Source organism: Oculina patagonica, chromosome 6 (genome assembly GCF_052425735.1).
Source record: "Oculina patagonica isolate OP01 chromosome 6, crgOcupat, whole genome shotgun sequence".
Classification (NCBI taxonomy): Eukaryota; Metazoa; Cnidaria; class Anthozoa; order Scleractinia; family Oculinidae; genus Oculina; species Oculina patagonica.
The window spans coordinates 37,137,574-37,162,138 of record NC_135763.1 but is presented as its reverse complement, the minus strand read 5'-3'; the positions used below and the strand labels follow the sequence as shown (position 1 = coordinate 37,162,138).

Here is a 24,565-nt window from a genome sequence, read left to right as displayed (position 1 = left end):
AATACAGGCGACTGTGTTATTTATCAAGTGAAGACACTGTCAGAGTTTCAGCTGCTACGTGTGTACTGAGACAAACCGGGACATTGCTCTGTGTTAGCAGCACAAAGTCACTTTCTACAAGTACTCGAAAATGGGGAAGGCGTATCTATGTTTCATTCTTGGTTTTGTCGGAATTGCATTCTCGCAAGGTAAAAAGAAAATTGTCTTTTGTAACTATTTTTATAGTTTCCACTTTTAACTGATTGTTACAAATGCAAACTTTGAATGATCGAACCCAAAATTTATTTTTAACTATTAAGAGGTGTGATCTTTTTAAAAGTTTGCTCTTTGTATGTGTGAAATGGAAAGCAACGTTAGATTAAATTTCATATGGGAAGTTGTTAGCGCACAACTCTTTAAAGGAGCAATGTCACGGTATATTAAGTCATTTTTCTGATTCCTTTCAAATTGAAGGAAACCTCAAAATATTACACTGAGCTTTCTAACATAGAAACACAACAAAGGAGTAGTAAAAAGGCGAAAATAACCAAGAATGGTTTCGACTGATAAAGATTAGGACAAACCTTGAACGATAAATTTGAAAAACGTTGCCAATTTTTACAAATTGTGTTGTCCGTGACGTAGCTCCCTTATGGTGTATAGAAAATGAAATTAAGGCAATCAGTTCAAAAAGTTCAAAAAAGTTCACAATTTAATTTAAAAAAATTAAATGGGATTTATAAAAAGCAAATTTCATGCGATTCATGGAACATATTTCTGGAACAAAAACATCTGAAATTTCCCTAACAAAGGTCAACTTAAAATTCAGTGACGACTCTCACCTCACGGGAAAGGCTGTTCATAACAAGGGTGACTTATGACCTGACGGTTGTGGTCATCCGAGTCATACACGTCTTTATAATTAAATTACCGTCATGTTAGCTTGTTCTTGCTCTTCAGGATGCACCGATCTAAATGGCGCAACATTTTGCCAACATTACAAACAGTACTGTACTAGTATGGAAAACATCAAAAGGGCTTGCAAGAAGACGTGTGGACTCTGTAAGTGTTGCGTATAGCATTTTGGTAGTTTAGTTCAGTTGTTTTAGGAAGTCAGTTATTACTAGAAATCGTCTAAAAAATGGTCTTCTGTCTGTTACTTTCAAGATCATATTCATATAGAGCATAAATCATATAGAGCAGCGGTTTTAGGTCGAGCGTTGTAAACTGAACCAAACCAAAGTTATTACTCTGGCCAATCACAAAGGACACAAACAATCCAGTGAACCAATCAAACCTCGAAGAACAAGCATGTTGCCAGCACGAAGCGCGGGAAAACGTGGGTGCGGCGAGTTGCGATTAGCTTTGGTTTTACTTCTAATTGGTTGAGAAAGTGGCACGAGTTTTTATTAAACCAAACACTAAGCGTTGTAATGGTAATAGCCACATCAATGGAAGAGAAAAACGTGTGGCCTCCTATCTTCTCAGCTATTGCAGTTTTACGGCGAAGAAGGGAAAGAGAAGCTAGAAGGATAGAACACGGGCCGGATCCAAGCGATCGTGATCGCCCCAATCGCCGCAGACGTTAGCGATCGTTTGTGTAATGTTTTCGTATAATTGCCCCAATCTCAAGAAAACTTTTTGAAATGACAGAGGCGATAGAAACGATCGGGAGTAGTAATGTACTACACTCTGAGGCAAAAAATTTTTTGCCTTAGAGATTTAGTACATAACTACTATCAGCACTGGATTCCAAAAACTGAAGCCAAATCTGAAACCAAAACTGAAGCCAAATCTGAAAAACTAAATCTGAAAAACTAAATCTGAAGCCAAAGTGAAAAACCTAAACTGAAATCAAATCTCAGAATCAACCCTAGGTCAACCCAAGGTCAAAAAATGGAAACCAAACCTTGAAGCCAAATCTATAAACTAAACCTTGATTAAATGATAAAAATAATCTTTGATTATTTTTGACAATATTTTAAAAAAACTTCTTATACTCTTTTTTAAAAATCTTGCATCTTAGTGCGTTTAATTATTCCTTTTATCAAGTTGGATTCTAGTGCGTTTAAAATGAACGTCTTATATTACATTTTCAATATAATATTTTTGTATTTTTATCAGATTTTTGAACATGTTTTTATGTAGGATCATATTTGATATAATACCGAGATCAGTACAAATGTTAACTAATCTATTTGATTGTTCCTTTTCACTTAATTGTAAGAAAAGTGTATTGTCTTTAATGCAATGTTTTTCTATGATATTCATCATCTCAACGAATTTTTCTTTGATGTAATTTGATGTCATTATAATATTTATTATACATTATTTTTTATATCTCTTTTATAGTGCGTTTAAAACAAACCTCGTTGACATAATGAAAATCAAAACCTAAGATAAACAGATGAGTTTGTCTTTAATATCCGTAAGGATATGTTTCTATACAGCATAAAAGCGCTGATCCTAATACCTATGATCTATTGTCAGTATCCATGTTATGGATAATGCTATTGTTTATATGTTTTTGTGTCAAAAGATGTCTCCATTTACCTGCCAATCTGTAGTCATATCCATCACATATATCACATACCCATGATTTATACCGCATGTAACGAGTCTTGCTTCTCCTAATAGCATCCTGTCTATCTTTTTCACAAAAATATCTTTGAAATCTAACCATTTATACAAATACTTTATATATTTTTATTTTCTTATGTGATTTTATATAGTGCGTTTATATATGTTGTAGATCCTTCATTTGTATCCAACTATTAAAATCATCATTATATCCTTTCCACTTCACTAAAGCTTGTTTCTTCTTATAATCCCTCCGAATGACTTTATCAATTCTGAATACATCCTGTTTTGCTTTTAACAGTTCAGGTTCATAAAAGCTTCCTTGTATGTCTTCATTATTGAGATCTTTCAATTTGTATGTAATGGGATTAGTATGTTGGATCTTAGTAATTACGAACATTTCTTCACTCCAATTCGGTGTATAACCCTTATCGAAAACAATTCGTTTATACTTAGATATTCGGACCTTGTCACCAACCTTAAATTTTGGTTTAGCTGATAATGGCTCCATATCACCGTATAGGTTAAAGTAAACAGTTCCTTCATTCTTTTTCTTTGAAGCTTCTGTGGGTGTCATTTTGATAGAGCTATGTTTTGTATTATTATATTCTTTTACTATTTTTGGAAGTATTTCAAGATACTGTGTATTACCTTGAATAGTAAACTGTTTGTACATTTTGTTTTTTAAAGTCCTATTAAATCTCTCAATAACAACAGCTTTACCTTCATTAAAAGTGGAATACATCTTGATATCATTCTGCTTTAGCCATTCCTTGAATGTTTTGTTATAAAATTCAGATCCCTTATCAACCCAGAGATATTCAGGTTTACGCTTGTCATTAATGATAATATTGTTGAAAGCGCTAGTTATTGATGCACCTTTCTTATCTTTCAATTGTATAGCCCAAGCGAATTTACTGAATACGTCAATTATAGTCAATAGATATTTATAACCTTTATTCCATTTTGAAAGTTTATCCATAAAAACTAAATCAGCAGACCATATGTCGTCAATTCCATTTGATATTACTCTTCTAGTTTTAAATTTTCGTCTGATTGGTTTATGTAACTCATCGGCTAATTGTTGAGACCAATCATTTTTACTCAACGCCGTTTTCCGTTTTTTGGCTTTTTAACACCCATACCTATTTTAGCCTTGGTTGCAATGGTATTACGAGCAATAGCATGACCCCATTGTCTGTCCTTCCATGGGATAGCATCAAGGGCTTTTACCATCTTTTTATCAGCTTCGTTTTTGCATTTAACCTGATCTTTTGATGGTTTGTCAGTACATACAGAATAATCTACATCATGTTGCATGCTAACAGCGTCTGTTTTGCCAGTTGGTTGCTCATATATTTTTAGTATTTTACCTGTTTTTGGATCCCATTTTACCTGTTTTTCAAGAGGATTTCCAGGTCCGGTATATTTATGCCCTGGAATAACAAAACCCTTTTTGGGTGCTACTTTCAGAATAGCTTTATGGATATCGATACCTTTTCCCTTTCTGTAGTAATCAACATTGTCTTTCACTCCTTTGAAAGCTTGCCCAGCTAAAAGTCTAGCCATAGCACCAAAACTTGGTGCTGGGGTAACAAAATTTGAAGCCATGTATGCTATTTTATCAGTTGTAGATGGTCCTTTATAACGAGCAAGAGCTCCACCACTTTGACTTTTGACAAATTTAGTTTTAGTGATTCCACATTCAACACATTTACATTTAAGCATTAAACGTCCATTTTTAGCCATTACAAATTGTTCAGACTCTGGTATACACTCAGTCTGTTTCTTCTGTTTTACACAATATGATTTAACCATTATATATATATTGATTAGATATTAATCACAGTATTTATTCCTCCATTTTCCTGCTTTTTTATCCCAAATAGTACCAGAGCATGAAGGATCTTGGTGTTCACTTGGAGATGTCCAGAATTTCTTTGAGAATAAACCATTCTTCTTATTAAAAGCCCCTTTAGCGATATTGCCCGACCAGTAACGTTTAAGCAAATCTTTATCGCCTCCGGTAGCACCCATGATAGCCGATGCTAAGTCTTGAGCCTGTTGAAACCCTGGAATCTTTTCGCCGACCTTTTTGTTAATCGTTTCACCAACTCCTCGCCCCTTTGTCTTTTTATTATCGCTTACAAAACGGGTTTTAGTGATCCCGCATTCGGCGCATGTGCATTTCATCATAGTTCGACCATTTTTGGTTTTAACAAATCGTGCACTTCCTGAAACGCATTCAGTCTGTTTCTTTTGTTTCACGCAATACGACTTCATATATAATATGTTTACATATTTTTAAAATAATTGTTTATAAAACGTTCATTGTACATTGTGTCAGTCATTGATAATTGCATTAATATATCATGATACTTTCTATCATAAACCAATGCTTGATGCAAGAAATAAATACAATAATAGCCACAAAGTACTGATTTGATATTCTGATATTGTGTGTTATTATACAAAACTTGTTTTATCCCATCTTTCTCAGCTCTCATTTTAAATTCATTTGGGTATGGCATTCCGAAGCTATCAAAGTACCACAATATGTCTTTTTTAACACTAGGAACACAGGCAACCCAGTGGCTACCAACACCTTCATAACTGTCTAAATTAATGATACATGGGCTATGTTTTTTAGGCATGTGTTCATCTCTGCTGTATATCCCTGTGATATTAATATTTAAATACTTACACCATCTCATTAGATCATTGTTACTTAGAGCTTTTTTGATAAATGTAGGTTTTTTTACTTTTTTTTTGGTTTCAAGATCTTTTTTTTTGGAAGCACCAATCCACCTGTTCTAAGAAATTTATCATATTCACCCCAAGAACCGATGAATGGTGGCGGTCTGTAAGATAATGCATCTCTCTTATTTGGTAGTTTGATTTTACCACCGTTTTTTGATCTTTGTTTCCTAATGTTTGGTGATGGATAATAAGGGTATTCTATTTGCATACCGGACCCTCCTTTATCAGGAGTGACTTGTATTCCTTTTCCAATTACCTTTCGAATTTTACTTATTTGTGTTTTAGATAAACTCAATGTAATGCCTTTACCCTCACTTTTTACTTTATTATGCCGTGTTATTTGTCTTTTTGTAAGGTATAACTCAGTATTACCCTTCTTTTTAATCTGATGCTTATCAATCAATAAACTCACTTCACTTGAATTTTTGATTGCTCTGGCTAGCTTTTTCATTTGGCCTTCTGTTAAAGGAATATATGTTGAAATATATTTTGTGCTCATAGTCTTGCTCTATATATAATAGTGTTAGATTAAATATTACATAAAAATAAGTTCATTCCCAATTTTGTCAATTACAATTTTTTCTTCATAAAGAACTACAGCGTATATCATATAATCGTCAGTAGCTTGTACATTCAATCTGTAATGAAACAATAACTGTTTTGGATCATCAGTAACCGATTCCTTATGATTTCTTAAATCGAAATAGATAACAGGAAATAATTCAGAATAATTTTGTAAATTTAACTGAGTTCCTGTATTGTAGTCGTTGGTTCTGAATGCATATTCTTGAATGTCATTATATAATCTTGGTTTAAAATCACAATCATACTCTAGTTCTGGAGTAAAATATGAATTCCCAAGTTGCAATCGACAGGTAGATAGTGTACATGCATTATCACCCGCATTTATTTTAAAAGTATCAAAAATAAAGGGATTTTCTAATTCATTATTTGACTTGTTTCTTTGCAGATATACAAAAACATGTTTTGCATTTTTAATAGCTGGTGTAATTTGATATATCCCAGAAATAGCAGTTGTTGGTGATGAATGTTTAATAAATTCTCTTAAATATGTCCATTTTGTTGCTGTTAAAAAACTACTATTCACTAATTTTTGTCCTGCTGATGTAAAGTTCAAACGTGGTAACCATAACTGAAAATCTAGAACCACATATCGTGTTTCAGCACCCCCAACTCTGTAAATAAATTCTCTATCATCATTTAGTGTTATGTTTAGTTCGATTTGCATAGGTGGTATCATTTTATCTCGTAGTTCTTGAAAAATGGAAAACCTATTCAACGGAATACACGCATATACGTCTTTTGATTGTGCGCACAATTCACCTCTTTTAATTGCTCCTACTTTTGGGGCTGTTGTCAAATTGCCCACTAATGCAGCTCTATCGTCAAGATACCAATTAAAATTGGTAGCTACTGTACGACTATAGTCATCAGAAAATTCAAGCAATCCTTTTATGAAACAGATTTTATGCAGGTCATTACCATCGTAAGGTTTTTTACCTCCTGAAGTTATCATAATGTGATTTATAATACTGGAACTATCATTTATCGTTGACGTTAGCACAGGTGTTTCTAGAGCATTGGCCGCAATGTTCGATCCATCAGCCTTTTTCTCAAGTTTGTATTTCACGATAAAGTACCCATTATACCAATCAAACCAACTAGAACTATCAGTCATATTGAATATATACCCTGTTTTTTCCTGATATAGCCCATTTGCAGGTCGAATAATAGGTGTTTGCAGATTGAATCTGAGATAATCAACTTTTTCAACATTTTCTATGCTTCTGAAACTCATTTATATTATTAGATTAGATAATTTACTTCAATTGTGCTAATCGTTTCAAAATAAGATCCCCAGCTTTTTCACTTCTATTTAACACGGTTTTTAAACTTTTCTTTTGTGCTTTGATTATTGGTGATTTATTGATATCTTTTACCATTTTTTTAGAATATTGTCCGATATTTGCTAAATCATTAGTTATTAAACCTGATCCTTTATGACGATATTGATATAAACCTTTTTTAGGGTTATAAAATTTTGACCATTCGTATACTCGATTCATTTTATATTATTAGTTTAGATTAATTCACCTCTTTGATAACGATATGAAACGCCGTATCGATTTCATTTAAATCAATGGGACGATTATACGAATCGGTTATATATAGTCTGATTGAATCAATGCTATTTTTATTAATTGGTGAAAATTTCAATCTTCTCGGTTCAATAGTAAAAGGAAAAGATCTACGAATTCCTTGTGCTATAATACTAAAACAAAATAATACATCTCTTGATTCATCTGTCAATGATCGGTGAGTTAAATCACAATGAATACATATCATATCAACAGATCGAGTAATATCAGGTATTTTATCACTGATGTTGCTTCCAGCTGATAAAATTTTCTTATCAAAACCCAGTATCATATTAAAGTCTGATACAGATAGATCTAATTCATAATTTGGCTTTATGGTTATTATTGTTCTAAATAATGATAAATCAAACGTAACTGAAAATGGATAATCATCACCATCTTTACCAGTTGTATTTTTTAAAAAAGTATCAATGTCAGTATATGAATACATTCCATTAGGAAATTCAACATTTTTAAAACTTGTATCACTACCTGTTGTTTTTCGATATCTAATCTTATTATTGGTGAATGAAGCCGAAATATTATACCAGCTATACGTCATACTGATTATTTCGTCCAACGCCATTTCATAATTTTTATTTGGATCTAGGAATAAAGGCTGGTCAAGATAAATTGTAAAATCATGTGCTTTCTGATTATAATTATTGGCTTGTCTTTTCGCCCTGAATGAACTAAGTATTAAATGCTTTTCCATTATATATATTTAAATTAGATAAAATAGTTGTTATAAATTTTTTCATATAGACGCTTTGTAATTCTTTTCACTCTTAACAGTTCATCCAATATTGTAATACCTTGGTTTTTTAATTCATAACTCGTATTCCCAGCGTTAATGCTTCCGCAAATTATATCCAATTTTTCAATAAGTTTTTCAGGGTCTCTGTAATAAATAGCCTTATAATTATGGGCTAGACCACTGCCTTCCCACTCATCTTCTTCTATATCAGAATCAGGCGCTGTCTCCCTCCTAATACCCTCTATCTTATCAAATAATGCTTTTTCTATAGCTGGTTTTTTCTTATATTTAGTTTTACGGGGGGTCTTTTTTAATTTTTTTGATTTTTCCTGTAAATCCGAAGCTGAGAAAGGAACTTTGTTGTATTCCATTCTTTGCTTTTTTTGTCTAGTCAGTAACAGCTGGTCTTCGATTCTATCAATTTTTTTTGTAAAATCTTCGGATAGTCCCGACAGCTCATCATATGACTTTCCTTCATATTTACCTGATTTGATAAAATTTTCACCACTTTTTGAGAGCTTCCCTAATAAAACGTTGACGCGACGCCTTTCTTCAGCTAGATATTTGCGTTCATTATCTAATTTCTTTTGATCAGCCTTTTTGAAAGAGCTAGGTGTCCATTCTTTTCTCTTCCGTGTTGTTGATGGCTCAAAATCAGACATTTCACCTTCATCTTCTGTTTCATCTTCATCAATTGGTGGTGGTGGTTCAAAATTGGGCATTTCATCTTCATCCTCACTTCATAATTGGTGGTGGTGGTTCAAAATTGGGCATTTCATCTTCATCCAATTGGTGGTGGTGGTTCAAAATTGGGCATTTCATCACCCTCTCTTACCCCTTTATTTTCCAACTTTTTAGTTGCTTCAATTTGTGTGTCGAGACGAGATGTTACTGGTTTAAACATTTTTATGAATTTGATTTGTCCTAATTCATCTTGCAATTTTGAAGACATTATTTGATTATTAATATTCTTGATTTGATTCTCAACTTCCTCTTTTTGGTCAGCAATTTTTTGCCAAGCTAATAGACTCATTTATATATATATTAGTGTAGATTATTATCGATCTTTCATCAGTCTTCCAGAAGTCTTTCATCAGTCTTTCATTAGTCTTCCAGAAGTCTTTCATCAGTCTTTCATCAGTCTTTCATTAGTCTTTCAGGCGTCTTTCATTAGTCTTCCAGAAGTCTTTCATATTATATAATTAAATAATATAATATGAAGATACCAAATTATGACTGTAAAGACGAAATGGTCTCAAACTTTAGGCAACTATACGATTTTATGCCAAATCAATGTTTTCGGATGCTGTTTTGCGCTCCGAGTAATATGGGAAAGACTAATACTTTAATGCATATGATTTACAATTTATTATATTTCGATAAAATATATTTATATGCAAAAAATTTAGACCAGTCTAAATACCAAAATCTTATCAATGTGTTCCAACCAATAAGCGATGAAGCTGGTTATAACATTATTGAAGCTAGTAACGACCAAATAATTCCTGTTTCTAAACTAAATGATGATAATCAAAAGCTCGTGATATTTGACGATTATGTTTGTGATAAAAATCAAAAACCATTAATCGATTATTTTATACAAGGGAGACATAAAAACTGTAGCGTGATATATTTGTCTCAAAGCTATTTTAAAACGAAAAAAGACATAAGACTTAACTGTTCGCATTTCTGTATTTACGAATTCCCAAGTGCTAATGAGAGGGCACTGATATGCCGTGAAAACAGTATTCCAAAAGAGCTATACGAGCAAGCAACTAAAGACCCATTCAGCTTTTTATATATTGATAAACCACGTAAATTCATAACAAAAAATTTCGATGAGAAGATTTAATCTAACATATTAACAGAAAATGGGGTACATTAATGACGAAAATGATTTTATGCATACCAAATATTCTCAAAGTGCAAAACCTGCAATTGGTTTTAAACTGACAGCTTCTGGTGATTATGATATGGACAAGAAGAAAATATTCGGTCTAAAAACTCAGGATGACGTAGCCTTTGATGCCGATCTAGATACCTACGCCAAGGATTTAGGGAGTGCTGTCAATAAACGGTATGTTAACCAATTTTTAATGAAAAAAAACAGTGACGAAACACATTTTGATTGCGTAGGTTTATCACTTCAAAATACTGAAGATTATTACGATGGGTTATATAATGACCGTTCAATACCGAATGTCAAATACGTGAATTTACAAGACAATAAGTTAAGATCAGAGCTAAATAACAAACTCACTGACAAAGCCGATCTTAGTACCAATAATGAACAAACGTTTAACAGCATAATAAATGTACCGAATTTCGATCAAGGCTATAGTAATATGTCTAACGTTATGAATAAAAGGTATATTGACTCAAGAGATGCGCTTAAAGCTGATAAAACATATGCCGATAGTACTTTTTTGACAAAACAGACAGGTGGAATTTTAGCCCAATCTCTTCAGAGCAAGGCAGACAAATCGTACGCTGATGATACTTTTTTAACTAAGAAAACAGGAGGTGTCTTAGCTCAAAAAATCCAATACGTGCTTGATCATACGAGTGAATCACACGTTAGTCCAATTGATCAAAAAAATGTATTCGATAAAATTATGACAGATCAATACAATCAACTGTCTGAAGAAAATGACATTAAACTTGGTGACACAATTGAGCATCCAAATTCTGTTCATCAAATCAATAAAAAGGTGATAGATGCAAAATTACTTCTTGATAGTTCGAAAAATTACTACTCAAGCAGATTAGGTATCAACATGTACTCATATGAAATCGATCATTACACGATGATAATTGAAATATTTTATCCAACAGAAATTGACAAAAATACCATCGATATCGATGCCGTCTCATTATTAGACACCGTAAATAAAACAACTACACGAACTCATGATGATTATTCCAGAACTCTAGTACAAATTAATAAATATCAGCAACATCCCAACAACTATTTGTATATCGATATCGTCTTAAAAATGAAGTCTGGACACTCATATGTCCAAAAATTGCAAACATACCTCGTTATTTATGGGATTAAGAGCTTTCAAAGTAACGTTGATCCCACTATATACGATCAAATATATTATATAGCTAATGATCAAATTGTTTTCAATACACCAATCAATATGAATACACAGGCTATTTATGGTATTGCAGAAGGTACTACTGATGATCAAGCTGTTAATTATAAACAGTTGGTAAGTCAAATCAATATTCTCAAAACAACTCTTGGAAATCAGATTAAATTATTACAGTCCAAGAGTTTTTATAGTGAAATATTTGAGTACTATTTCGATCTAACGGATGCCTCTAAATTCATAATGTCAGATAGCAACGGAGCTGTTGTTTCTGGATTAATTGGTAATCTCGTATTTAATACGACCAAAATGTTAGAAGATTTTAATCCAAATATGGGGTTTATGAATGATTTTGAAATTAATTTAAATGAAAATATCACTGAATCCAATGACTGGACTATATATATGGCATTTAAATATGACTATAAGCCCAGTGATAATAAAAGGATTAAAATTGAATTTATCGATGGTGATAGCTTTAGTTTTCCGTGGGTTAAAGTGGAGCATAATAAGCTATTCCTCGATTATGATCTAGATTCATATACAGAGCAAATTAGAGATGGTTATATAGGTAAATATATGAATCTCTGGTATACAAAGATACAGGATCAATTTAGAATCGCTGTTTGCAATAATGTTATGAGTATTGATCAAACATTTTCTGGGTTTAATATCAATACATCTAGCATTAAAATTTCTTCAGATTACTTTGTACAAAGAATCGGTTTTAGTAACACAGCAATGTCAGTGAATAGTCGAGAGTATCACAAAGTCCAATTTTTAGATAAAACAATGGGTATATTCTTCGAATAAATTATCTAACTCACTATTATATGAAAACTGCAGATTTAATACATGAGATGCTGAAAACTATTGAACTGTTGATTAAAAATATCAGAAAATTATACAACAGATTTAAAAATAGAAAGAAAACATTGTCTAATCAATAATATATGACAAAACAACGCAAAAATATATTCGAATGGAACCATATTAGTGACAAGTTAAATCAATCGCAAATTCAAGAATTGAAAGAATACTACAAAGTTTATCATAAAAAGTGTTGGTGTTATAAACAAGCTACAAAAAGCTTTAGAAGGCTGAAATTAATAGGCAATTCGCTGGCTATTTTATTTGCTTCAGGAGGCATAGTATCGTCCATTTCAACTGGTGGTATCAGCCTGATTGCAATCAGCACGGGAGCTTTATTGATACAAGGTTGGCTTCAACATCAAAATCTCGATTTGAAAATTCAAAATTGTATATATGCAACCCAATCCTATATGCATATACTTAACACACTAAAATTTATTTTGCGAACGGGTGAATTCGACCTATCCAATATCCTAATAACGATGAAAAACACCGATGACTACATAAGTGATAACAGCCCGATTATAGATAAGTATATGGTAAAATATGATAAAATTTTTACTTTATAAGGCGCAATATCTCTGCATTTTTCAATTCTAAAATATTTGCCCAATACCGATCATTAAAAGCTCGCGTTTTTTTTGATTCAGTAACACAGATGAAATTGTATGGTATACCGAGCATTTTAAACAGCTGTCTTATAATATATTTCGTTGAGATCATCCTCTTTCTTCTTTTATTTATAGATGGAAGAATAGTATCGATCTCATGAAACACTTTGTAAATCTTATCGCGATGATTATGAGACAATTGAACTCCATTTTTAATACATAAATCGTTTAAAACATTCTCAATATGGTATTTACGATGATAGATGCTTTTACGCCATATTTTGTGTCTGTTCTCGTAAAAATCGAAATACTCATTGTAATAAATAGAACCATGAACCAAACCGCAATTAATACAAACATTAATACCGTTTTGATTTGACATATCCTGCTTACTACAGCATGGCTCAACATCCTTGTTACCTTCTATCAATAGTTGATCGCATAAAGGGCATATAGTTTCTTTTAAAATTTTTAATTCATCGTGGATTTCAGAATTACAAACCATTATATATATAACACACATAACTTCACGGGACAGCTGTTTTTGGCAGTAAATTTTAGAGTAAACTTTTTGAGTAAACTTTTTGAGTAAACTTTACTCAAAAAGTTTATAAATAAAAAACTTTTTACTTGTTGAAATATGATTGGTCAATAGAAATCACGTCATTAAAAACATTGTGGAACCATCTTTTACTCATTAATCATTTATAACTTATGGCTAAAACCGTAAACTGAATAATTATGTATTTAATGTTGATCCTTACGAGGCCTTCCACGTTTTTTCTGGTTTTTAGATATACACTCTAAACGTACATGATTTTTGTCTTCATTTGATATTTCAGATAGCATTTTAATAATACAAATATTTGTTTTAAGGATGCTCTGAATACAATACATTTTATTAATGAAGGCTATATCATTCGAGCTTTGATCAGATTCTAAAAGGTGTTTGATATTTAATGTTATATCAGTCATTCTATATATATATTAAAGAAAATAATTATCTGTTTATATCTAAACGCACTATATTAATATAATGACAAGTTATGTACCAATATGTATACCAATTGTCGTTACCGTTGTCATTATATTGTTCGTTGTTGATGACAACCAATAATATTTTATTACTGGTTATTTTTAAACGCACAATATATTTATAGTAAAAGATATAAAGAAATATCATTTATAGTATAATAAGAGAAAATGGGAAGAAATTTAAAGTATGATAACGACGCTGATAGAATAAACGCTATCAAAAATTCAAAGACTAAGTATATGTTAAATAAACGATGGAAATGCGATATATGTAATTACGATAGTTCATTAGCAGCTAAATGGACACATTTGAAGTCAAAAAAACATATCAAAAATGCTGTTATCAAAGCAATAGAAGATGATGATAGATTTGAAATAATTGATAATAACAATACACAATAAAACACTTTCATGCACTTTAACAATGACTAAATATATAAATATATCTAGTTATTCAAAAACATGAAATTAAAAAAATAAAAAAAAATAATTTTACTATAAGACACTTAAAGAAATAATAATTTCATATAGTATAAAAAATGGAAAAAAAAAATTTTAAAAACCCGCTAAAAACTCAAGATATGATCTCACAACATCTAAAAACGCTATTAAAAATAATATCTCTAATTATAATATGGAACAAAATACCATTGATCATAACAATAAACAATTTTTTATAAATAGTGTTGATAACACTCTTAGTTCTACTTCGGATGGAGATATACTCAATATTCCAAAAATGAAAGTAGTAAAACCGGCTATTGATAAAGATGGATATCCTTATATATATATCGCAGAAAAAGACTATGATAACCCTTATAATCTCAAGAAAAAGATATTAGTGAAAGACTTTATATTTAGAACATTTTATAACGAAATTCCTGATGATAAAGTCGTTGTAAATGAAAATGGTGACAAAAATAATAACAGTATTGGTAATTTAGTGTTGATTGATAGCATCACAAAGGCTGAACCCAAACTCGTAACCAAACCAAAACCCCAAAACAAACCAATAGTTGAACCAATAAAGAAACCAACAAACAAACCACAAACCAAAAAAAACAAATAAACAAACCCAAACCAATGAAAAAACTAAAACAATAAGCTTTATCAAACAATTATCCAATGATTACCTAGCTGATGCTAAAAAAATGGGTTTTTCATGGATGGATTTGGTGAAAAAGAGTACCAGACAAGCAGTGATTAACAAAGTACATAAATATCGAAACGATAAGACTTTGGATAAGGCTATACGGGACAAAAACGACAGTATAATACGTGATGCACAACTCAGTCAAATGGAAGATTCAATTAGAGAAGCTCACTTTAAACAGATGATGAACAAAATTAAACAACAACACAAGAAGCTGATTAGCAGTCAAAATCCAATTTCAAGAACTAAACTCACAAATGAATTTAATTTCGATGACAGCATTTATGATACAACATCCAATGACCAGCCTCTATTTAAAATAACTGAAATTGGAAATACCGAAAATAAAAAATTCAATGCTTACACTAATGAGTTCAAAATAAATGTACGTAAAAATGCTATAAGCAATAAAAATGAAATTTTTAGTGTTTTTGAAAAAATGGTTGAAATGGCAATAAAGAAAAGACAGTTAAAAGGTAATGACAGACTCAGATTGGTAATTTTAAATGATGAATTAAATAATCCTATATCAACAAAAATGATAAAAATTTCTGATTTCAAGTTAAATCAACTCTCAGACATAATCAATACTTTAGAATATAAAGAGATAGATTTAGAAAATTGCATAATAATTATTCAATCTGTCAAAATACCCAGTGGTAAAGGAAGATTATATTTATCAATACAAACAGTGAATAGAAAGCAATGTATTATCACCATAAAAAACACCGACTCAATATGCCTTGCTAGGGCCATTGTAACAGCTTATGCTAATTTACACCCTGAGAATTACACCACAACTCAGTTGAAAGATGGGTTCAATAAAAGCAGAAAACTACAAGAAATTCAAGCCAAAGAACTTCATAATAATGCTAATGTTGAAATTAACGATTATGGAAATTCTTTAGAAGATGTAAATAGCTTTGCATCACATTTAGATATTGAGATTAACATTATCGATTCTGAGCAGTTTAATGAAATCATATATACAGCTAATAATGGTAAAATTAACAAAATTTATTTATACAAAACACGAAATCATTTTGATGTTATAAAATCAATGACAGCCTTTTTAGATGTAGCATATTACTGCCATTCTTGCAAAAAAGCTTACACGAGACGTGATAAACACAAATGCCCCCAAAAATGCCTTTCTTGCTTTAAATATTTCCCAAATGGAGATAAATGTGACGGTAAAGACATTACATGTAAGCAATGCAATCGTGTATTTCATGGTGACAGATGTTTTAAAAACCATACTAGTAACCGATCGAAAAAAGATGATGATTCAGTATGTAAATCCGTTGCAAAGTGTTTAAAATGTAATCAAATCATACTAAAACCATATATTAAAATACATAAATGCGGTTTCAAAATGTGTAATAATTGTAATAAATATTGTGAAAACAAACATGAATGTTTCATGAAAAAAATAAAATGTAAGGGAGGAAATTGTATCAAAAATAACAAAACCCCTTGCAGATCAAATAAAAACATACCTCGAAAAGATTATTGTTACCCATGTAGAACGTATAATGAAAAATATTTATTTTTTGATTTCGAATGTACACAAAACACTGGGCTACATGAAGTTAATTTAGCTATATGTCATGATTTCATTGGTAATGAAACAATCTTCAATGATATTAATAGTTTTTGTAATGGAATTCTCAATGAAAAATACAAAGGATACACACTTCTAGCTCATAATAGCAAAGGGTATGACAGTCATTTTATACTAAAATGGTGTATAGATAATGGTTTCAAACCTTATTGTATTTACAATGGTGCAAAAATTATGATGATGGAAATTTCACAATTAAGAATCAAAATAATCGACAGCTTAAATTTCATTCAACAATCGTTATCATCGTTTCCTAAAACGTTTGGTTTAAACGAGTTGAAAAAAGGATATTTTCCACATTATTTCAACAAAGTTTGTAATCAAAAGTATATAGGAGAGATGCCTTCCAAAAAACATTATGGCTATAATCAAATGAAAACAGAAGATAGACAGAAATTTTTACAATGGTATGACGATCGTGTTAATGAAAATTATGTTTTCGATTTCAAAAAAGAGATAGTTGAATACTGTCGTTCGGATGTTGATATATTGAGGCGATGCATGCTAAAATTTAGACAAGATTTTATAAATGAAGAAAATATTGATCCACTAAAATACATCACAATAGCTGGTGTTTGTATGGCTATTTATAGAGGTAATTATATGCCTAAAAATACCATAGCTGTAGTTGATAACGTTGTTCAAACAGAAAACCATAGTGCAGTCAGTATTGCATGGCTTGATTACATTGCTGAGAAAAATAATATTAAAATTCAACATGCCTTAGAAGGTGGCGAAAAAGTTATCAATAACAAATTAAAAGTAGATGGATTTTGTGAATCTACAAATACTGTTTATGAATTTCAAGGTTGTTTCTGGCATGGTTGTCCAGATTGTTACAAGCCTGATGTAATCAATAATAAGAATCAATGCGATATGGGTACTTTATATAATAAAACAAAAGCTAAAAACAACAAAATAACGAGTGCTGGTTACAATCTTATTGAGATGTGGGAATGTAAATTAAAAAATGATAAATGTTTCCAAAAATATTATAAAAATAATTGGAATAGAGAAGTCGTCGCTCCATTAAACCCAAGAGATAGTTTTTTTGGTGGTCGAACAAATGCTACAAAGCTACTCTATAAATTCAAAAAGGATGAATGTGGCAAATACGTTGATTTTTGCTCCTTATACCCAACGGTTCAGTTTTACAAAAAATATCCCATTGGTCATCCTGAAAAAATTATATCGCCAGAAAAATACGAAAAGAAATGGTATGGATTCATAAAATGCAAAATTTTGGCACCAAAAAAACTATATCATGCGGTTCTACCTCAGAGAATCAAATGTGAAAAGTCTGAAAAGCTAATGTTCCCTCTGTGTATATTATGTGCAAAAACAAAGCAACAAGAAAAATGCCAACATAGTGAAAATGAACGGTCTTTTATAGGAACGTGGACAACCGATGAAGTCAATAAAGCCATTGAAAAAGGCTATAAAATTATAAAAATATATGAGGTTTGGCATTTTGAGAAGTCATCCGATGATCTATTCAAAGGTTATATAAAAAAATTCATGAAGCTTAAACTTGAATCAACAAAATATAATTTTAAAAATAACAATGACGAGATGATTTTTAGAAATAAAGTTAAAAAGAATTTAGACATTGAATTAGGTGAATTACATGAAAATTCAGGTTTACGAGCTATTGCAAAAATGTGTTTAAACTCACTATGGGGAAAATTTGGCCAACGAAATAACATGAATCAATGCAAATACGTAACTGATATAAATGAATTTTATCAAGTAGTTCTCGATGATACAATAGACAATTTAAACATGAACTTCATAAATGAAGAAATGGTACAGATGAGTTATACTTATAAAGATCAGTTTGTTGATAATAGCTATAATACGAATATATACATTGCATGCTTTACAACTAGCTCAGCTCGGCTAATGTTATATGAAAAACTTGACTATTTAGATAAACAGGTGCTATATTTTGATACCGATAGTATTGTGTATATTGAATCCCAGAATAGTAAGACAATAGAAACAGGCGATATGCTTGGCAATTTAACAGACGAATTACATGGTGAAGTTATAAATAATACATTTGTTTCAGGAGGACCCAAAAATTATAGCTTCATATATGGTAATAATAAACAGAAATGTGTTATTAAAGGTTTCAGACTAAATCACGAAAATTCACAAATACTAAATCACACAAATATGATTAAGATGGTTAAGGGCGATATCAAAAACCTCACATTAGTAAATGAAAATAAGATAAGCAGACAGAATAAACAAATTGTTAACAAATATGAAGAAAAGGTATACACCTTTGGATATGACAAGCGTGCAATAAAATACATATCAGATACCAATATAGAAACATATCCATATGGATATTAAAGACAAACTCATCTGTTTTATCCAAGGTTTTGATCCAAGGAATTTTTTTGATTTTCATTATGTCAACAAGGCTTGTTTTAAACACACTATAACAATCACAAAAAAAAAATAGTATAAGAAGTTTTTTTTAAATATTGTCAAAAATAATCAAAGATTATTTTTATCATTTAATCAAGGTTTAGTTTATAGATTTGGCTTCAAGGTTTGGTTTCCATTTTTTGACCTTGGGTTGACCTAGGGTTGATTCTGAGATTTGATTTCAGTTTAGGTTTTTCACTTTGGCTTCAGATTTAGTTTTTCAGATTTAGTTTTTCAGATTTGGCTTCAGTTTTGGTTTCAGATTTGGCTTCAGTTTTTGGAATCCAGTGCTGATAGTAGTTATGTACTAAATCTCTAAGGCAAAAAATTTTTTGCCTCAGAGTGTAGTACATTACTACTATCGGGGGCGATTATATGAATAAGGAAAACCAAAACTCGCTCTTGATTTTTTTTCTAATTGTACAGGTGATGGTGGTGGCGGTGGCGGTGTGACTCCTATGGATTGCGATGTGGGTATCGTTGGCGGAGGTATTTCGGGGCTTTACATGGCTGAATCACTGCTTAGACACAAGAAGGAAACCAAAGTATGTGTGTTTGAAAGAGATACTCGCCTTGGTGGAAGAATCTACGATCACGTCTTTCCTCAAGTGCCAGATGAATCAGTAGGTTGGTAAAATAAATATCGACAATATCAGTCGCATTGAAGTTTTTGTGGTTGCAAATTTTTTCTGTTCTGATCAATGTACTCGCCGGCACTGGCCGGATTGAGCGGTCCGGGTTTGAGCCCTGGTCGGGGTAATTTTGTTGCGTTTCTTGGCAAGACACTTAACTCTCATAATGCCCCTCCCATCCCAGCTGTATAAATAGCTACCTTTACCCCGATCAATGTATTTAATGCGTTTCCCCTGAAGTATATATATTTTTTAATTTAAGATTTTTATCGCCATTCTTTTTAGTTTTTAGGGTTGCGCCCCGCATGGGTTACTATTTCCCCGTTCGCGCAATTCCTTTTTGGTCCTTTTCTTTTCTTTTATATTTGTAAAATTTTAAGACCAATAAAGTTGATAGATTTAGATTAAGTTTCTCCTAACTTTGACGCGTGGTAGGAATGAAATTATCTTCCTACACTACTCTTGCTTATTTTGAAGTCAGTTTGTTTAATGTAATTGTTCTGTTCTATTTTCAGGTCTCGGAGCTTGGAGAGTTGACATGGTTCATCACAACATGAGGTAACAGTAATTGTATGAATTTTAAAACCTTGTTCTAGGCGTAACAGAGTGGCAATATGGAGAACTTCCGAAAACAAAGGGTTGGATGTACTTGAACATTTCTAAAGGATTTATTAGGGACCCTAGAACTCGGGATTGAGCGGTCTGAGTTCTAGCCCTGGCCGGAGTCACTGCGTTGTGCCTCTCTGAACCTAGGTGTATAAATGTCCTAACAATACTAGCGAACTGTCAGGACAACATGAAAAAATAATGGAGGCAGGGCTAACAAAGTTGAGATTTTTTCCAAAATAAGTATTTGGACCATCTGTTCTGTCTTCCAGCTGTAATCATAATAATTATCAAGAGCTGTTCAACAGAGGTTATACATAAGATTGTGGAGTCTCAGTGGAGTATAAAATAGTTGCTGGTTTATTTTTCAGGAATCTCATTTCGAGGTTAAACATTCCTCACAAAGAATGGAACTTTTACTCCAATCCTCGAACAGAGACCAGAGGTGGCTTTTCACGAGATCAGCATGAAATCAAAAGAAAACACTTCCCAGCTTTGACTCTGGGTAAATTCAAGGACATGACATGCTCGCAAATGCTGGACTTCCTCCTCAGAAAAGAACACGTCGACCAAATTCACAACTACGCAACGTTTGAAACATTTCAGCACCACTTTCTAACGCCAGAGGGATCGAGGTTTTATTTCGACGTTTTCGGATACGACGGCGATCTCATGGGCAGCCCTGAAGGCGTTGTTGAATACTATGAGCAGCTAGCTAAACTCTCAGGCAAGGAGATCCGACCTCTCAAAGGAATGTCTGCGTTTGTTGAGGCCATTGCTAAATCTGCAAAAAGCCTCGGAGCGAAGATATACGCGGGAGCAGACTACAAGATTCTTTCGATTGACCAACAGACAAATCTGTTCGTTCTCAAGACTCCAAAGCATGAGGTTAAAGTTGGCAAGCTAGTGATCGCCTCGCCCCCTGGCTCGTTCGGAAATGTCAGTGGCAGCGTGGCTGAACGCATTCAGCGTGAGCACGCATTTCAATCCATACTGCCCCGACCGGCTTTCAAGGCGGCTGCAGTTTACCCCAGGGCGTGGTGGGAGGACATTGTGGATCCGAAGGATAAGCTGTATCCCATGGAGAGGTTCTTATCAAACAGCGACTGTCTTGGATGGACGGTACCGCACGGGTAAGTCCCTTAACTCTTGATCCCCAAATGCAATTTTTAGTTAAACTACTTTCTCCTAACGGTATCAATACATTCATCAATACGTTATACAATGAAATTTAGAAGATCATCAACTAGCGGTATAGTCTCGGCGATTTAAATACAAATTTTCTGGACAAATTCTAAAAGAGATGTATGGCAATAAAAAAGAAGAATTAACACTCGTACATTCGAGCAATGAAAGCAAAAATAGTTACCAAAAGACTATAAAAATAAAATTAGTAAAAAGAACCTATCGAAATTTTAGCTCTCAAGCTGACCCCTTCGAGAGTAAAAAGGAATTTGAAGTTCTCCATATTTTAGTTGAATGGACGTTTCACCTCAGTTTAAAACAATGTTTCAGTAAAACGAAACAACACACGTTTTTAGCTTTTTTACGAGGTTTGACATTTCGTTTCTCGAGAATACTTTAATTTAGAATTTAATAGCGGGGTCAATTAGTAAAATGAATTACAGTGAGATGCTTCTAACAGTATACAAAATGTTACTGTGCTATGAGCAGATTTTTGGTAATTAAGTTTTGCACTTATTGCTCGAACTTTGAGCAGAATCCGCCTAAGTTGTGAAAATTAACATTCTGCCTAATTGAGAGAAAACAGAAAGCAAAGCTCACACGAACAAGCCGCTTCCTAAGGTTCCCTTCACATTATTTTGACAAATGATAGGGCAAAGCCTCGAATATGAGTCGCAAAAGCAGCGAGAATATAATACACTAGTATGTATTTTTCCTACTTTATGTCAGATTACTATTTTACCATTCCATGCCGGGCTAGAACAGCCACCTTCTTATCGATATCTTTGCATGCATAAATCTTACGAAGCGTTTTTTCTTTCACGTTGTTAGTGGGCGTGGTATAAATGGCGAAGCAGTTCTTCACGTGTCGTACAAAGACGGCCTGTGTGGTGAAAAATGGGGCGAAATTCTTAAGTTACCCAAATCAGTTATGGATCAAGAAATTCACCGCGCTTTGGAATACAAGTTCAACAGAAACATTCCACAACCTCTGAGCACCGTGTATCAGTATTGGAACGAAGGAGCTTGGTAATAAAATGTTTGTCTAAAATGTACCATTTTTATTATTTACTACAAACTTGATGATTTCGACATTGCTGATCCTAGCAGTATGCTGGACGCGTGTCACTTATCAACCTAGTAAAATGGCCCAGCTCACAACGAGTCTCTCGTAGCTCAGTTGGTTAGAGCGCCCAACCGGTATCTGGGAGGCCATGGGTTCGATTTTTATATTCCCGTCGAGACTCAGATTTTTTTCTTTGTCCCACGCTCGTGTAATGTTGAACAATTTCTTCATTATTTATCACCATCACCAAGCTTAAAATGTACCATCTTTATTATTTACTACATGATTGATTAATGATTCCTAAAAACTTGACCTGGTAGACTCGGCGTTTATTTGACTCCTTCAGTTTTTCGAGCCTGATTTTTATTTAGCAACGGTTTTCATTCGTTGAATGCATTTGACTGATACAGCTACAGCTTATCACACCTTAAAAACATACCTTAGGGGCCTATTTTCAACTCCACCTTGGAGACCTGGAGTTTGTTTAATCGAGAAAATACGGTACCGTTAATGATCTAATAAACGCCCAATCTCAAATAAACACCTGGTGTTTTATAAACGCCTCCCCTGACGTTTAAAGTTTGTAATTAGACGCCCCTCTCTAATAAACGCCCCGTATCTAATAGACACCCCCTAAGAATCGCCTCAAAACCAAGGAAACGCGCCATAAAGTAAACTCTCGCAATTTATTTTGTTTCTTGCTTGATTGACTAAGGAATCGAAGAGGCCAACGATGCCTACATGGTTGACCACGATGACGATGAAGACATCGATATCGAACTATGAAGGACATCTCTAGGCTTTGCATTAGCGCAGATCTTACTCTGCTAGCAAACTACGCATCTTTTTTTGTTTTGTCGACGTTGCTACAGTAAAATTGTAACAAACGCCTCTCTCTAATAAACGCCTCATATCTATTTAACACCCCCCCCCCCCCCCAGGGCCCCTTAAATTTAATAGACGCCCCGGGCGTTTATTAGTTCATTTACAGTATATTACATACAGATAAACATAATCAAATGTCTAGAGACCGCACATGTATTGTCAAGAGTCGAGGTATGGCTCAGATGGTTGTTCACTTGTTTGCCATTTCTGATCGAAATTAACTTTATAATCAAAAATTTATCTATGTTTTTTCAGTTTCTAAACTCTTCAATTCGGAAGAATGATATTGAGTAGTAGCTAATCTGAGGGTATGGATCGGTTTTTGCTGATAGCTAAAAATTGGTCAAATTTTTTCTGTCAGCTGAGCGATAGTTGAGTTCGAAAATCTGCAAAATTGGTGAAATAGTAACTGATAGATGAGAAACAGCCAAAAATTAACAATCATTGAGATTCCAGCTCACCAATGCCAACCAGACCCTGTAATCTCTTTTCTTTAATTGAAGGTATTTACAGAAACCTGGAAGCCGAGTCTCTATGAAACAAGTCACCGACTGGGCCAAGAGACCATTCCTAGGAGAGCAGATCTATGTGGTTGGCAGCGCATATCATCCCTACCGGGGGTACGCTGAGGGTGCAATTATGTCGGCTAATAATGCTTTGAACGACGGCTGGCAAATACCCATACCCAGTCCTCCAGCATGGCAACGCATTCTCATACCGAAGAGCTTTGCTGAAGTGGATTGGAGGAATATAAGATAGAGGAAATCACGTGATTAGCTTATGAGCAACAGTGACGATTCAATAATAATAAAATGCTTTTCCTCTCACTCTGTGGTCAATTTTTTATAGTAGCTAAGTGAATAATTCAGAAATTAACACAATAGATAAGTTTTATTCGTTGATTTTCCAACCTAGCACTGAACCTTTCTTTTTCCTTATTAACTTGACGGAATTATTTCTCGTGTTTGTTCAGACGAAAAAAACAGTCGAAAATGAAAAACTGATCCTCACGACAAAGAGACAAGATTGAGACAGAAATGAGATAAAAAAAGACACACACACACACACACACACACACACACACAAAGTTGAATATATTTGCCCTATCTTTCCGTTTGCAAAG

At 32.9% G+C, this 24,565-nt stretch overlaps 1 protein-coding gene across 4 annotated transcripts; it reads left to right on the top strand.

Annotated features, from left to right (window-relative positions):
• Positions 1-115: 115 nt before the first annotated feature.
• Positions 116-24,269, top strand: LOC144657640 (achacin-like). 4 transcript variants are annotated; one of them, XM_078517995.1, is made up of 7 exons: positions 116-188; positions 940-1,041; positions 19,495-19,695; positions 20,216-20,258; positions 20,678-21,439; positions 22,323-22,520; positions 23,946-24,269. In XM_078517995.1, exons 1-7 carry the CDS (start codon positions 131-133, stop codon positions 24,199-24,201), a joined length of 1,620 nt encoding a protein of 539 aa, XP_078374121.1. In that variant the 5' UTR covers positions 116-130; the 3' UTR covers positions 24,202-24,269. The 4 variants fall into 4 exon arrangements, with proteins under 4 accessions (XP_078374121.1, XP_078374120.1, XP_078374119.1 ...); XM_078517994.1 differs by having other exon boundaries at positions 940-1,047; XM_078517993.1 differs by having other exon boundaries at positions 121-188; positions 922-1,041.
• The last annotated feature ends 296 nt before the right edge of the window (positions 24,270-24,565 follow it).